The following is a 15,527-nucleotide window of genomic DNA, read 5'->3' as shown; positions in this document are numbered from 1 at the left end:
GAGGTTGTAGTGAGCAGAGATTGTGTCACTGCACTCCAGCCTGGGTGACAGGGCAAGACTGTCTCAAAAACAAACAACAAATACAATCAAAAAAACTGGCCAAAAAGATATGATCTGACCTATCTTGTTTGACTGTATACGTCATGAGACCCCCATTCTAGAGAGGGTCTTGCCCCATTACCCAGAAGGAAGGAGGCTGCACAGAGGCCAGGAAGAATCTGAACACCAGTCAGGCCTTGCTGGGTTTTCCCAGTCCATTGTTTTTAAAAGATAAAACGCAAAGTCAAATTGATTAGAGTTGTCCACAGTCAGCAATGGTGATCTTCTTGCTGGTCTTGTTATGACCCAAAGCACTCCCAGACTTCCACAGTGTTCATGCCTTCTTTCACCTTGCCAAAGACCACGTGCTCACCATGCAAGTACTCAAGTCTCGGCAGTGCAGATGCAAAACTGGGAAGTGTTTGTGTTGGGTCCAGCATTTGCCATGGACAACATGCCCGGACCTGTATGCTTCAGGCTGAAGTTTTCATCATCACATTTCTCCCTGTAGATGGACTTGCCACCAGTGCCATTAGGGCGTGTGAAGTCACCACCCTAACACAGGAATCCTGGAATAATTCTGTGAAAGCAGGAACCCTTATGACAAAATCCTTTCTCCCCCTGCTCAGAGCACAGAAGTGTTCTGCTGTCTTTGGAATCTTGTCTTCAAACAGCTTGAAGGGCTGTGATGGCCCCAGGGCTTGCCACTGATGGCGGTGTTGAAGAACCTGGTGGGACTGACCATGGTGGGTAGCAGGGGGGCGGGGCATCCGTCAGCATCTGCAAAGCCCCAGTCAGTTCTGCTAGCATAAGAGCATACACCTTTGTCCAATAGTATTTCTACGCAACTGTCCACACTTTGTTGAACCTAAGCATAAAAATGGACAGCTTTCCCTGTATCTTTGAGTCTTCACTCTGTGGGCTTCTGTGTCACGAGAAAACTGTGATCAAAGACATTTGTAAATTTGTATATCTTTCTCCTATTAATCTGCCTTTTTTCAGTGATTCTCAGCCCCTACAATAATAACTACTAAAAGGGCAGAAATGAAAGTGTTATCCAGAAGTTTTCACAGCATTTTTTTTTAAAGAGTCTGCTCTGCAGCTGGTTTGTGCTATTTTCAGCAAATTCCATTTAAAAGAAAAATCAGTATTTATAAAACAGCCACATTTGAGGGGTGATTACTGCTTTTTTTGAAAAGGGTTCACTATAGCACATTTCCCTTGTGCATTACAATTTCATTATTTTTTAAATTTCAAAAGCAGTCCATGCTATTGGAAAACATGCAGATGACACAAGGAAGTGTGTAAGTGAAAGTGAAGGGCCTCCCTTTAGCGCTCCTCTGTTTTTGCTCTCTGGAGTAAGCTTGATAATAATTTGGGGAGCATCCTTCTGGAGACACTTTTCTAAGTGCCACTCACTGATACAGTTTTATGTCTCATTTACATTCAATTCTGCCTAAAAATGATCATCAGAACATGTATCTTGTTTTGTGACATAGTGTCTTTTTTTCCTGCCTATTGCATTCTTTTCATAGTAAACTTTAAAGTCTTATTTACATTTTTTTTTCTTGAGACGGCATTTTGCTCTTCTTGCCCAGGCTGGAGTGCAATAGTGCGATCTCGGCTCACTGCAACTTCCGCCTCCTGGGTTCAAGCGATTATCTTGCCTCAGCCCCCCTGGTAGCTGGGATTACAGGCATGTGCCACCCCGCCCAGCTAATTTTGCATTTTTAGTGAAGTCAAGGTTTCTCCAAGTTGGTCAGGCTGGCCTCGAACTCCTGACCTCAGGTGATCTGCCTGCCTTGGCCTCCCAAAGTGCTGGGATTACAGGTGTGAGCCAACACACTCAGCCGTTTTTAACTAAATTTTTTATTTAAAAGTAAATTTAGATTCACATATGGTTGTAAGAAATAATACAAATCCTGTGTACACTTTCTTCCAATGATAACACCTTGTAAAACTGTAATATTACAACCAGGATGTTGATATTTATGAACAATCCAGGGATCTTTTTCAGATTTTCCCAGTTTTACTTGTTCTTGTGTGCACATGCGTGTGTGTGTGTGTATGTGTTTATTTTTGGTTTTGAGACAGGGTCTTGCTCTGACACCCAGGCTACTGGGCAGTAGCAGTGGCAGGTTCCAGTGATCTTCTCACCTCAGCCTCTCACCCAGCTGGGACCGCAAGCGTGAGCCACCATGCCTGGCTAATTTTTGTTTTTGGTAGAGACTAGGTCTTCCTAAGTTGCCCTGCTGGTCTCCAACTCCTTGGCTCAAGCAATCCTCCTGCCTTGGCTTTCCAGTGTTGGGATTACAGGCGTGAGTCAGAGTGCACAGCCAAGTTCGACACAAGTTTATCACGTTTAGTTTGTGTTCCTACCACCACAGGCAAGATACAAAATGGTTCCTCATCATTCTCCCGTTGCATTTTAAATAAAATAATTTGCCGTGTTCAACACCATGTATTTCTCCAGGTGAGGTACACATGTGACAGGCTCCAAAAGGCCACTTTTAATCACTACAGTAGTACTGCCCAAGAAAACCCAAGAGCCACAGATGAAAGTTGTCTATGGCCGGGCGCGGTGGCTCACGCCCGTAATCCCAGCACTGTGGGAGGCCAAGGTGGGTGGATCATGAGGTCGGGAGATGGAGACCATCCTGGCCAACATGGTGAAACCTCGTCACTACTAAAATACAAAAAATTAGCCAGGCATGGTGGCGTGAGCCTGTAGTGTCAGCTACTCAGGAGGTTGAGGCAAGGAAATCGCTTGAACCTAGGAGACAGAGGTTGCAGTTAGCAGAGATCACACCACTGCACTCCAGCCTGGCAACAGAGCAAGACTCCGTCTCAAAAACAAACAAACAAAAACTCCCAAAACCAAAAACAAACAAAGAAAAGTTGCCTATGAAATTAGACATTTCAGGCCGGGCACAGTGGCTCACGCCTGTAATCCCAGCACTTTGGGAGGCCGAGGCAGGTGGATCACGAGGTCAAGAGATCGAGACCATCCTGGTCAACATGGTGAAACCCCATCTCTACTAAAAATACAAAAAATTAGCTGGGCATGGTGGCGGGTGCCTGTAATCCCAGCTACTCGGGAGGCTGAGGCAGGAGAATTGCCTGAACCCAGGAGGCGGAGGTTGCGGTAAGCCGAGATTGTGCCGTTGCACTCCAGCCTGGGTAACAAGAGCGAAACTCCGTCTCCAAAAAAAAAAAAAAAAAAGAAATTAGACATTTCCCAGGAGCCAAAGGGAAAAGAGGTCAATTTAAATAATATATTTCAGAAAACCCAATATATCCAAATATCCTCATTTCAACATGTAGTCAATATAAAACGTATGAATGATTTGCTACTTTTCTCATACAAAGTCTTTGCAATCCAGTGAGCCTGCTCCTCTGCCAGCTGTTAGCATGGATTGAGCACCTACTATGTGCCTGACTGCGTTCCAGGCCTGGGACACAGACCAGTTCCTGCCCTTTGAGAACACAGGCCAATGGAGGGGACAAGCACAGCTCTAGAACACGAGATGGGCCATGGTAGAAGCATGCACAGCAGGCTGGGAACAGCTGGTTAGTAGGGAAGGCTCCATGGGGGCTTGGCCTCAAAGCCCACTGGCAGCAGGGGGACCGGCCAGAGGGAGCCCCAAGTGTCTGGGTGGGAGCCCTCAAGAGGAGAGGCACTTTGGAGGGAAGGCCCAGTGTGGTTTGGGGACATCCAGTAAAAGATGGCCCCTCCTCAAAGTGAATGGATGCTGGACTCTGGGGTGCAGGGCAGGATTCTGGGCTTGCCGTTGAAGTTGTCTTGGAGGTTGATGTCACTGGAGGTGTGGAGATGACTCAGGCCAGCAAGTGCGTGCGAAGCATGGAGAGTGGGGTACAGAGTCCACCACATAGAGAGCCAACATCGGGGGATGCCCAAGGGAGAAAGAAAAACCAGGGACCACCTGAGGAGGCCAGGCAGGAGGAGTGCAGGGATCTTGGAGGCAGGCCCCCAACCCAGGGGAGCCACTCCAGCCCCTTCTGTTCTGAGGTTACAATGGGTGATGGCTCAATGGCTCTGTGGGGCTGCAATGAGAAGTGGCATGCAGGGAGGGTCAGGGGAGGAGAGACATGCTGTGGGTCCCAGGTTCAGATCCCAGCACTGAATTGGAATCACCCTGTCTGTGTTGAAGTTCAAGACCTACCACTTTTGTTCCCAGGCCTCTCAGTTCTTCCTCACCTTTTTGCAATCTCATTTTTGATAATTTCAGCTTCCTAAATGTACACATCTGACTTCACTTTCACTCACATCTCACCCTTACGCTTCCACCAGCCCCTTCTCACTATTACACATCCAGGAGACATAGGAGGTGCAAGGAAGGTCTGGAGCCCCAAAAGCCTCAGGAGTCAGGTGTCCAGAGAGCCAGGAACCCTGACACCCAGGATCCCCAACACCCAGGGGCCCTGACAGCCAGGAACCCCAACAGTCAGAAGCCTCTACCACCAGGAGCCCTGATACCCAGAGTCCCCTATAGCCAGGAACCTCAACACCCAGGGGCCCCTACTATAACCAGCAACCCTGACACCCAGGAGCCCCTACTATAGCCAGGAACCTCAACACCCAGAGGCCCCTACTACAACCAGGAACCTGGAAATCCAGGAGCCCCTACAGCCAGGAACCCCGACACCCAGGAGCCCCTACAGCCAGGAACCCCGACATCCAGGAGCCCCTACAGCCAGGAACCCTGACATCCAGGAGCCCCTACAGCCAGGAACCCCGACACCCAGGAGCCCCTACTATAGCCAGGAACCTCAACACCCAGGCGTCCCTACTATAGTCAGGAATCCTGACACCCAGGAGTCCCTAGTGTAGCCAGGAACCCCAACCCCCAGGAGCCTCTAGTATAGCTAGGAACCCTGACACCTAGGAGCCCCTACTATAGCCAGGAACCTCAACACCCAGGAGCCCCTACTAGAGTCAGGAACCTCAACACCCAGGGGCCCCTACAGCCAGGAACCCCAACACCCAGGAGCTCCTACTATAACCAGGAACCCTGACACCAAGGAGCCCCTACTATAGCCAGGAACCTCAACACCCAGGAGCCACTACTAGAGTCAGGAACCTCAGCACCCAGGGGCCCCTACAGCCAGGAACCTCAACACCCAGGGGCCCCTACTATAACCAGGAACCCTGACACCCAGGAGCCCCTACTATAGCCAGGAACCCTGACGCCCAGGAGCCCCTACTATAGCCAGGAACCTCAACACCCAGGAGCCCCTACTAGAGTCAGGAACCTCAACACCCAGGGGCCCCTACAGCCAGGAACCCCAACACCCAGGAGCTCCTACTATAACCAGGAACCCTGACACCCAGCAGCCCCTACTATAGTCAGGAATCCCGACACCCAGGAGTCCCTAGTATAGCCAGGAACCCCAACCCCCAGGAGCCTCTAGTATAGCCAGGAACCCCGACACCTAGGAGCCCTTACAGCCAGAAACCCCGACACCCAGGAGCCCCTACTATAGCTAGAAACCCTAACACCCAGGAGCCCCTAAAGCCAGGAAACCCAACACCCAGGAGCCCCTACAGCCAGGAATCTCGATACCTAGGGGCCCCTACAGCCAGGAGCCAATACAGCCAGAAACCTCCACAGCCAGGGGCCTTGACGGCCTGAAGTCACTACAGTCAGGAACCCTGACAGCCAGGAGCTACTACAGCCAGGGAGCCCCGACAGCCAGGAACCGCGGGAGCCAGGAGGCCCGCAGCAGAGTGCCCAGACCTGGCAGGGTCAGAGCCCCCCAGCGGCATCCAGCGTCCGCCGCCACTTTAGGTATTTCTCAGGCTCTGCAGCAGTCGGTGCAGACAGGGGCGGGACTATTCCTCGCGCAGCCGTTCTGCGCTCCGCTGCCCCGCCCACATCCGGCCGCGAGCAGTCGATTGCTCCTGTCTGGTGGCGGCAGCATGGCGGCGGGGGCGGCTGAGGCGGTTGCAGCGGCCGTGGAGGAGGTCGGCTCAGTCGGGCAGTTTGAGGAGCTGCTGCGCTTCAAAGCCAAGTAAGGGGGGAGGCGAGCGGCAGGAGTGAGGAGCCGGGGCAGGAGTGGCCGCGGGACCGGGCCGGCGTGGGACGGCGGGCTGCCCAGCCCTGCTCCTTGGCGCCCGGCTCGCTTCGGCCTCAGGGGACCGGGCCCGGCGCCGCCCGTGGACTCCCCCGAACCTCAGGTGCTGACTGGCCCGAGCTGCGGGCTTCCCGCCCCGGGACAGCGAGCAGGGCGCGAGGTTCGCCCCGCAGCCCCAGCCCCGGCCCCGACGCCAACGACGGCTGTCCAAGCCCGAGGGACGCGACCTTCCCGGCCCCTGGCCTGGGCAGCCCCGCGGCGGGACAGAGGCGGTGACTCAGCTGTGCCGCGGGGCGGGGCGGGGTACGGGGCGGCGCCGAGACCCCGGCCCTCCACGCCACGGCGCGGGGAGCCACGGCTGCGGGGAGCCACGGCTGCGGGCTCCACCTTTCCCGCGCCCGCCGGGAGGGTGATGCAGGCTCGGCGTCGGCCCCTTCCTCTTCGCCTCCCTCCAGGAACGCCCCTGTCGCAGGAAGAGCGACTAGGGAAGCCCCGCTGCGCTCGCTAGGCCTGGCCAGCTTTTGAAGTCAGCCTTTGAAGTTTGTTGGTCAGCAGGTAGAGTCAGTGTTCAGACTTAACCTGTTGCCGGAGACAGAGATTTCCTGTTCCGTGAACTGGTTTAGTGAGAGTGTGTTCAGGTTTGGCACCGGTGTCAAGCCTGCAAGCCTTGGGAAGACCACAGAAGGAGATCCACGTGAATGCGTAGAAAATGTTTTCTGGGTGCGCTAGAAGCTCTCAACTGCAAGCATGCTTACGAGTCGGTGCTTACTAGTACGCCTGCTTGCAGGTCTGCACGTGGACTCGCCGTGGTGTTTAATACCACCTCACATTGTAGACCACTCCGAGGACTGAGTTGTTCTCTTAGTTGTATTAGTGGTTTTTTTTTTTTTTTTTTTTTTTGAGACGGAGTTTCGCTCTTGTTACCCAGGCTGGAGTGCAATGGCGCGATCTCGGCTCACCGCAACCTCCGCCTCCTGGGTTCAGGCAATTCTCCTGCCTCTGCCTCCTGAGTAGCTGGGATTACAGGCACGCGCCACCGTGCCCAGCTAATTTTTTGTATTTTTTAGTAGAGACAGGGTTTCACCATGTTGACCAGGATGGTCTCGATCTCTTGACCTCGTGATCCACCCGCCTCGGCCTCCCAAAGTGCTGGGAGTGGTTTTTAAAGGAACTCTTCTGTCGGATTGCCTGGGATCCAGTCCCAACCCAGCCACTCACTAGCCGTGTAACCCCTGGGCACGTTTCATACCCAAGCCTCAGTTTCCCAACGGTGAAATAGATTAGCACCTATTAGTACCTCAGGGTTGTTGTGAGGGTTAAATCAGATAATGCACGTGAAATGTTATTAATACAATGCCTAGTATGCAGGAGACACTCAATAGATGTTGGCCCTTAGTTATTTCAGTAGGGAGCGCAGTGGTTCATGGAATTCACAGGCAAAAAATGCTTTGTTTTCTTTTGTTTTTGAGACGGGGTCTGGCTCTGTCACCCAGGCTGCAGTATAGTGGCGCGATCACCGCTCACTGTAGCCTCTGCCTCCCGGGCTCAAGTGATCCCACCCGTCTCCTCCTCTCATCTCAGCCTCCTGAGTAGCTGGGACCACATGGCTTTCACCACTACGTTTTTTTTTTTGAGTCTTGCTTTGTTGCCCAGGCTGGAGTGCAATGGCGCAATATCGGCTCACAGCAACCTCCGTTTCCCTGGCTCAAGCAGTTCTCCTGCCTCAGACTCTCAGGTAGCAGGGATTACAAGCGCCCACCACCACACCCGGCTAATTTTTTGTATTTTTAGTAGACTGGGTTTTACCATTTTGTCCAGGCTTGTCTCAAACTCCTGACCTCAAGCGGTCCGCCCGCTTCAGCTTCCCAGAGTGATAGGATTACAGGTGGGAGCCACCGTGCCTGTCCTATTTTTATATTTTTTTTGTAGAGACGAGGTCTCGCTATGTTGCCCAGGCTGGTCGCGAACTTCTGGACTCCAGCGATTTGCCCTCTTCAGCCTCCAAAGTGTTGGGATTACAGGTGTGAGCCACCATGCCCGACCAAAAATACTTATTGATGTAAATTTTGTTTTGTTTTGTTTTGTTTTGGAGACAGGTTATTGCTCTGTTGCCCAGGCTGGAGTTCAGTAATGTGATCTTGGCTCACTGCAGCCTCGACCTCCCAGGTTCAAGCGATCCTCCAACCTCAGCCTCCTGAGTATCTGGGACTACATGTGCCGACACCATGCTGGGCTAATTTGTGTATTTTTTGTAGAGATGAGGTTTCCTCCTGTTGCCCAGGCTGGTCTTTGGAACTCCTCAACTCAAGTGATCCACCTACCTCAGCCTTGTAAAGTATTGGTATTATAGGCTTGAGCCCTCATGACTGGCCCTGTTGATCTAAATTGAGTGAAATTTTGCTGACTGAATTTGAATTAGAGACAGATAGTACTATGATTTTTTCATGGGGAGTACAGGTGAGATGGGAGTGTTGCCTTTGGAAATGGGGAGGAGTGAGAGTTACTAATGCCTAGAAATGCTTTACTAATGGTTAGAAATGCTTTATGGGGGTGATGGAATTAAAAGTGTTATTTAAAACTACTATTTAGGCATTTCACGTTTACCTGGGAAATTGTTAAAAAAAAAAAAAAAAAGTGGGGGTTGGGGGGAGCACTTAACGTTTACTCACTGATGGAAGCTGAGTTCTTAATCATCCAGTACAGGTCAACACAATCATGGGAGTCACCAGAAGTGGCCTCTTGAAGTAAGCAGCTCTTGTGTGGACCTGCCCTAAATAAACGTTTTGAATTTACATCACCTGAAAAGACTGTTTTGTGGGTGTGTGTTTTATGTTTGTTTTTATGGTTCATTTTTTATAAAGTCCTTAAACTATCAAAATGGATAAAAGTTTTTTTTTTTCTTTTTTCTTGAGATGGTGTCTTGCTCTGTCACCCAGGCTGGAGTGCAGTGGCAACCTCTGCCTCCCAGGGTCAAGCAGTTCTCCTGCCTTTGCTCCCAAGTAACTGGGATTACAGATGCCCGCCATAATAGCTGGCTAATTTTTGTATTTTCAGTAGAGATGGGGTTTCACCATGTTGGCCAGGCTGGTCTAGAACTACTGACCTCAGGTGATCTGCCTGCCTCAGCCTCCCAATGTGCTGGGATTACAGGCATGAGCCACTGCATGTGGCCAAAATGGATAAAAGTTTAAATGTAAATACCATTTGGATGTATCCTTGCCACTGGCCTGTGCTTGAAATGACCCAGAAAATAATGTACACTTTCCTTAGTGACTGGTTTAAATGGACACATGGGAAATGATGTGTGGCATCTGGGGAAGGAGCAAATCTCTGCAGCTTTTTTGGTGAAGATGGAAACATTTAAGAATATTGTGGTGGCTCACACCAGCAATACCAGCAGTTTGGGAGGATGGCTTGAGGCCAGGAGTTTGAGACCAGTCTGGGCCACATAGTGAGACCCCATCTCTCCAAAAAAAATAAAAAAAGTAGCCAGGCATGGTGATGCGTACCTGTAGTCCCAGCTACTCATGAGGCTGAGGTGGGAGGAGTGTTTCAGCCCAGGAGTTCCAGGCTGTGGTGAGCTATGATCCTGCCATTGCACTCTAGCCTGGGTGACAGAGTGAGACCCTGTCTCAAAAAACAAACACAAAGTGCCCGCATTTTACTACTTATGTGGATGTAATAATTTTAAATCTACTTTCCAAATCTTTGCTTCTCCAATTTTAAAATTTGACATGCATTGAAATTTTTTTTTTAAGTAATTGAATCAGATATTTACACAAGTTGCTGAAATCTCAGCTGGTCTATACTGTGAGGTTATTAATATCCATTTGCAGAGTAATTAAGCAGGTTTGCTTAGTATATGATATGTTTAATAAGTAGTAGCTGGTATTATCTGCAGATGAATAACTGAAGTAGTAGAATACTATAATAATTGAAAAATAACTACTTACTGATGAAGAGCTGAAGTTTATTACATTGTATAAAATTACATTAGTCAGGATTTGAATGCTTTTTGTCTGATGCTTTTTTTCAACAATGCAGGCATACTGGGCCTTCCATGAAGATGGAAAGAACACTATTACATGTAATCCAAAATATTATATTTGTTTCAGATAGAGTATGTCCTTATAATATTGGACATTATGTGGTTAAGAAATGGAAGTTAAGCATCTAAATAGGAGAATATTGTGAATAATTTCAACTAACTGCTAACATTAATACCATGTTTTAAAGTTTTCAAACATTTTCTATTTTTGTTTCATCTTTTCAACATCGCAGAGTGCTGGGTATTGCTGTTTTACAGATGTGGAAGTTATTACTCTTCAAAGCCATGTTTGTAATTATGAAACTGAATCTTGAATTCAGGTTTTTTTTTGTTTTTTTTTTTGAGACAGAGTCTCACTCTGTCACCCAGGCTGTAGTGCAGTGGCACGATCTCGGCTCACTGCAGCCTTTGCCTCCCAGGTTCAAACGATTCTTCTGCCTCAGCCTCCTGAGTAGCTGGGACTACAGGCACGCATCACCACATCTGGCTAATTTTTGTGTTTTTAGTAGAGATGGGGTTTTACCATATTGGCCAGGCTGGTCTTGAACTCCTGACCTCGTGATCTACCCAGCTTTGGCCTCCCAAAGTGCAGGGATTACAGGTGTGAGCCACCACACCCAGCCAAATTCAGGTTTTTTGTTTTTTTTTTTTTAAGACGAGGTTTCACCATGTTGGTCAGGCTGGTCTTGAACTCCCGACCTCAGGTGATCCGCCTGCCTTGGCCTCCAAAGTGCTTGGATTACAGGTGTGAGCCACCACGCCCAGCCTAAATTCAGGTTTTATCGCATACTTTCTTCTTCTCTGTTTTACTTTTTGGGCTCATACCGTTAGAAAGTTGGGTAAGCTACTTTAAGTTTTGAAAAATAGTTATATTATGAGTATTTTCCTGTGGCATTAAAAGTTCTTTGAAAATTTGATTTGTAATGGCTTTATAATATTTTCTTATGACCATTTAAAAACTGTATTGTTGAGCATGAGATTTTTCTAGTTATTTGCTACGTAAAATAATTGGAAAATATTGTCTCTTAGTTACTTCTGTAGGATTGATACTTATGTGTAAGAAATTTCTGAAAGATCTCAATTTAATTTTTACCAGCAGGATATGAAAGTACTTCTCGCCGTCCTTTTTATCATTGAATATTAGGATTTAAACAGTCCTCTTGTTGGCTGGGGACGGTGGCTCATACCTGTGATTGCAGCACTTTGGGAGGCCAAGGCAGGTGGATTGCTTGAGCCCAGGAGTTTGAGACCAGCCTGCTTACTGGTGAAACCCCATCGTTACAAAGAACAAAACAAAACAAACCCAGAAAATAGTAGCTGGGTGTGGTGGCGTATGCCTGTAGTCTGGGAGGCTGAGGTGGGAGGATCACCTGAGCCCAGGAAGTTGAGGCTGCAGTGAGCCGTGATCACGCCACTGCACTCCAGCCCGGGCATTAGAGTAAAACCCTGTCTCAAAAAAAAATAATAATAACGAAATGCACCAACAAAAGGCAGTAACAAAATGCATATATCTTAATCGTCAGATTGGTTAATTTTGACAATTGTATGCACACCAGTAACAACCATTCACAGGAAGAATGTAGAACCCCAGGAAGTTTTCTATCCCCTCTCCCTTAACTACTGATCTCTTACTGCCACTGTAGATGAGTTTTCCCTGCTCTTGGACTTTGTGTGAGTGGAATCATACAGTTCTTTTTCATGTCTGTGGCATCTTTTGCTCACATTTTTGAGCTTCATCCGTGTCATTGCCTGTGTCTGTAGTTGGTTTCATTTTACTGCTAAGTTATATTCCATTGTATGAATATTTATAACTTTCTCCCATTTGTGGACATTTGGCTAACTTCTAGTTTTGGGTTATTATCTGTAGGGCTGCTGGGAGCGTTCTCGCATGAGGCCACTGTGAAACCTCTGTTTTTGTTCTCGCCATTCTTAGGCCATGGAGCCTCCCTGGATCCTCTTCATTGCTGGAGGCTAAAGTGGACAGAGGCTCCTGAGGGAGGGTTTTGAGGGGATCAGACCTTTGCTCTAGTTCTAGGGCCAGAATTCAGTTCCAGGGCCCCAGAAAGCTGCAAGGTAGACCGAAAAATGTAATCTAGCTGAATGCACAGGAGGAAGATGAAACAGTGTTTGATTGAAACAGTGTAGTCTCTGCCTTGGACCTGAGGCCCCACCCACCTACTCAGCCATTGAAGCTGCTGAGTTGTGCGGGATGCAAATTAACACCCAGTGGCTAGGGGGCCCCTACAGTGTGTCCTTCCCTGCCTTAGGTGGGTCTTTCTTTGGAGCTTCCTGCTTTCCTTTTGTGTGCCCTTCATTCCTACCAGTGGCATCTGCCCTCTGTTTTCCTATGTTTCAGCAAATGACTTTGCTTCCCACCTGAGAGAAAACAGGACTTCTCCCCAGCCCTCCTTCCACTCCCACCTCTCCCAACACATACCATTTATTTATAGCCTTACCCATTCTTAATTCCTTGGCTCCTGACTCAGAGGAGACTGCCCTGCTTCTTCTGCAAGGTAAGCTGTTCTCTGCTCTGGATTTCCCCTCTCCTGCCCCTTCTGAGTCCTTGCGTCCTCAGCTGTCTTGTGTCTACAACGTTTCCCTTTCCATTTGTGCTCTCCCCAGGCGATGAAAACATGAAAATTTTCTTATATTAAAAATGCCACTCCTTGATTTTGTCTCTTCCTCTGCCTGTACAGATCTCTTAGAGTGGATCTCCGCTTCCTCATCTTCACTTCCGTTCTCAGTGGACTGTGGTCTGACCTGTGCTTCCGCTCTTCCACTGAAGTCACTCTGTTAGTTGCCTTTCCCGCTGCGTTGGATGATTGTCACTCCCTCTTGACGCTCTTCTCTTGACTTCTGTGAGACCCTTTAATCTTCCAGTACCACTTTGGACCCCTTCTCTGCTTCACTACATGAGTTCCTTCTCCTCCATCTGTCCTAATTTGATACTGATATGCCCCTGAGTCGCTGACCTCGGGTCTCTTCTGTGTCCCTCTGTATCCCTTTGCAGTGTGGTGCTGGCATTGCTCCTTTCTTGATTCCCAAATCTGCATATCAACTGCAGACTTCTTCCCTGAACTCTAGACGTCCTACTAACAGCCCTTTAAACTTCCTTCCCTCAGGTTGGCCGCTTCTGCACTATGATTTGAGACATAGTACCACCACTGACCATCAGCCTCTAAGCCAGAGCTTGGAGCCAGCTGTAGATTGTGCCTCATCTGTCACCAAATCTGCCCCCTCTACCTTCGAAATCCTGATGCTTCTCTTTGCTTCTGCTTTCCTGACACTTTATTGTAAGCTTATTCCTTTCTCACTGGTATTATTTGATTGATTTTTACAGTTACTTCTTTCTTTACCCACAGGTTAGTTGTCCTTGGTTCTTTTCACCATGGAACATACCCTGTTCGTGATTTTTCAGAGTTTTTTAGGAGGTGGTGTATTTGAACAGAATTCTATAAAGCTGAAGGATTTTTCAGTTGGATATGCCCATAGATGTTTTTGCCAAGATCATTTTGTATGAAAATTAACTAAAATAGATACAAATTACTATTCTACTATTTTGTGTGTTCATACTATAAATATTCAGAATTTTTTTTTAAATGAATCTTGCTTTGTTGCCCACAGTGGAGTGTAGTGGTATAATCATGACTCACTGCAACCTCAACCTCCTGAGCTCAAATGATCCTCCTACCTCAGTCTCCTGAAATGCTGGTTACAGGCATGAGCCACCTTGCCTGGCCTAGAGAAATCTTTTTTTTTTTTTTGAGATGGAGTCTTGTTCTGCTGCCCAGGCTACAGTGCAGTGGTGCGGTCTCAGCTCACTGCAACCTCTGCCTCCCGGGCTCAAACGATTCTCAGCCTCCTGAGTAGATGGGATTACAGGTATGCATCTATACACCTGGCTAATTTTTTGTATTTTTTAATAGAGATGGGGTTTCACCATGTTAGCCAGACTAGTCTCGAACTGCTGACCTAAAGTGATCCACCCGCCTCGGCCTCCCAAAGTGCTGGGATTATAGGCGTGAGCCACTGTGCCCAGCCTAGAAAAATCATTATTTTTTTTTTTTTGAAGAAAGAGAGAAAAAAAAAAGAATGAAGAAGAGGAAGAAAAAGGAAGAGAAAGAGGGAGAGAGAACGGGAACATTGCTTTATTGCCCAGGCTAGAATGCAGTCTAAAAATGGGAATTGAAAACCTCTTTTATGCCAATAATTGTGCTTAACGGTGAAGACAGGAAGGAATGAGGGAAGAAAATAACAAACAAGCAGCCAACCAGTATTTCATTTAAACCTATGAAATGCTGTGCAATTATTGAGAAGTGATTTACTTCCAATTATGTAGTCACTTTTGGAATAGGTGTGATATGGTACTGATAAGAATGTATGTTTTGTGTATTTGAAGTGGAGAGTTCTATAAATGTTTATTAAGTTTACTTGTTCCGGGTCTGAATTCAAGTCCTGGATATCCTTGTTAATTTTCTATCTCGTTGATCAGTCTAATATTGACAATGTGATGTTACAGTCTCCCACTATTATTGTGTGGGAGGCTAAGTCTCTTTATAAGTCATTAAGAACTTGTCTTATGTATCTGGGTGCTCCTGTATTGGGTGCGTGTATATATAGGATCGTTAGCTCTTCTTGTTGCATTGATCCTTTTACCATTATGTAATGTCCTTCTTTGCCTCTTTTGATCTTTGTTGCTTTAAGGTCTATTTTATCAGAGGTGAGAATTGCAACTCCTGCTTTTTATTTATTTATTTATTTATTTTATTTATGTTTGCTCTCTGGTAGGTAAATCTTCCTCTGTCCCTTTGAGTCTTTGTGTATCGTTGCATGTGAGATGGGTCTGGATACAGCATACTGATGGGTTTTGGCTTTTTATCCCGTTAATAATATATATGAGTTTAATACTGCCATCTGATGCTAGCTGGATGTATTTTTGGAAAGGCTGATACTGGTTGTTCGTTTATATGTGTAGTGCTTCTTTCAGAAGCTTCTGCAAAGCAGGCCTGGTGATGGTGAAATCTCTAAGTACTTGCTTGTTTGCAAAAGATTTTATTTTTCCTTCACTTTTGAAGCTCAGTTTGGCTGGATATGAAATTCTGGGTTGAAAGTTCTTTTCTTTAAGGATGTTGAATATTGGCCCCCACTCTTTTCTGGCTTGTAGGGTTTCTGCTGAGAGATCTGCTGTTAGTCTGATAGGCTTCCCTTTGTAGGTAACCTGACCTTTCTCTCTAGCTGCTCTTAGTATTTTTTCCTCATTTCAACCCTAGTGAATCTGACGATTATGTGCCTTGGGGTTGGTCTTCTTGAGGAATATCTTGGTGGTGTTCTCTGTATTACCTGG

The 15,527-nt window shown here is 47.5% G+C and overlaps 1 protein-coding gene across 3 annotated transcripts in view; it reads left to right on the top strand.

Moving 5' to 3' along the window:
- Nucleotides 1-5,954: 5,954 nt before the first annotated feature.
- The window catches only part of GLRX3 (glutaredoxin 3), a 44,793-nt gene continuing 35,220 nt past the window's right edge, over nt 5,955-15,527 (top strand). Inside the window, exon 1 of one of the 3 annotated variants that reach the window (XM_021671712.2) lies at nt 5,955-6,072. In XM_021671712.2, the coding sequence (XP_021527387.1) occupies nt 5,981-6,072 (92 nt within the window). In that variant the 5' untranslated portion in view covers nt 5,955-5,980. The remainder of the gene's footprint in view (nt 6,073-15,527) is intronic. The other 2 variants (XM_021671713.2, XM_064373725.1) reach the window with 2 other exon arrangements.

The sequence above is a fragment of the Aotus nancymaae genome, unplaced genomic scaffold (genome assembly GCF_030222135.1).
Source record: "Aotus nancymaae isolate 86718 unplaced genomic scaffold, 86718_ANA_hifiasm-v0.15.2.pri h1tg000010l, whole genome shotgun sequence".
Classification (NCBI taxonomy): Eukaryota; Metazoa; Chordata; class Mammalia; order Primates; family Aotidae; genus Aotus; species Aotus nancymaae.
Note: the sequence above shows the minus strand (reverse complement) of the source record. Positions and strands in the feature narration are given on the sequence as shown.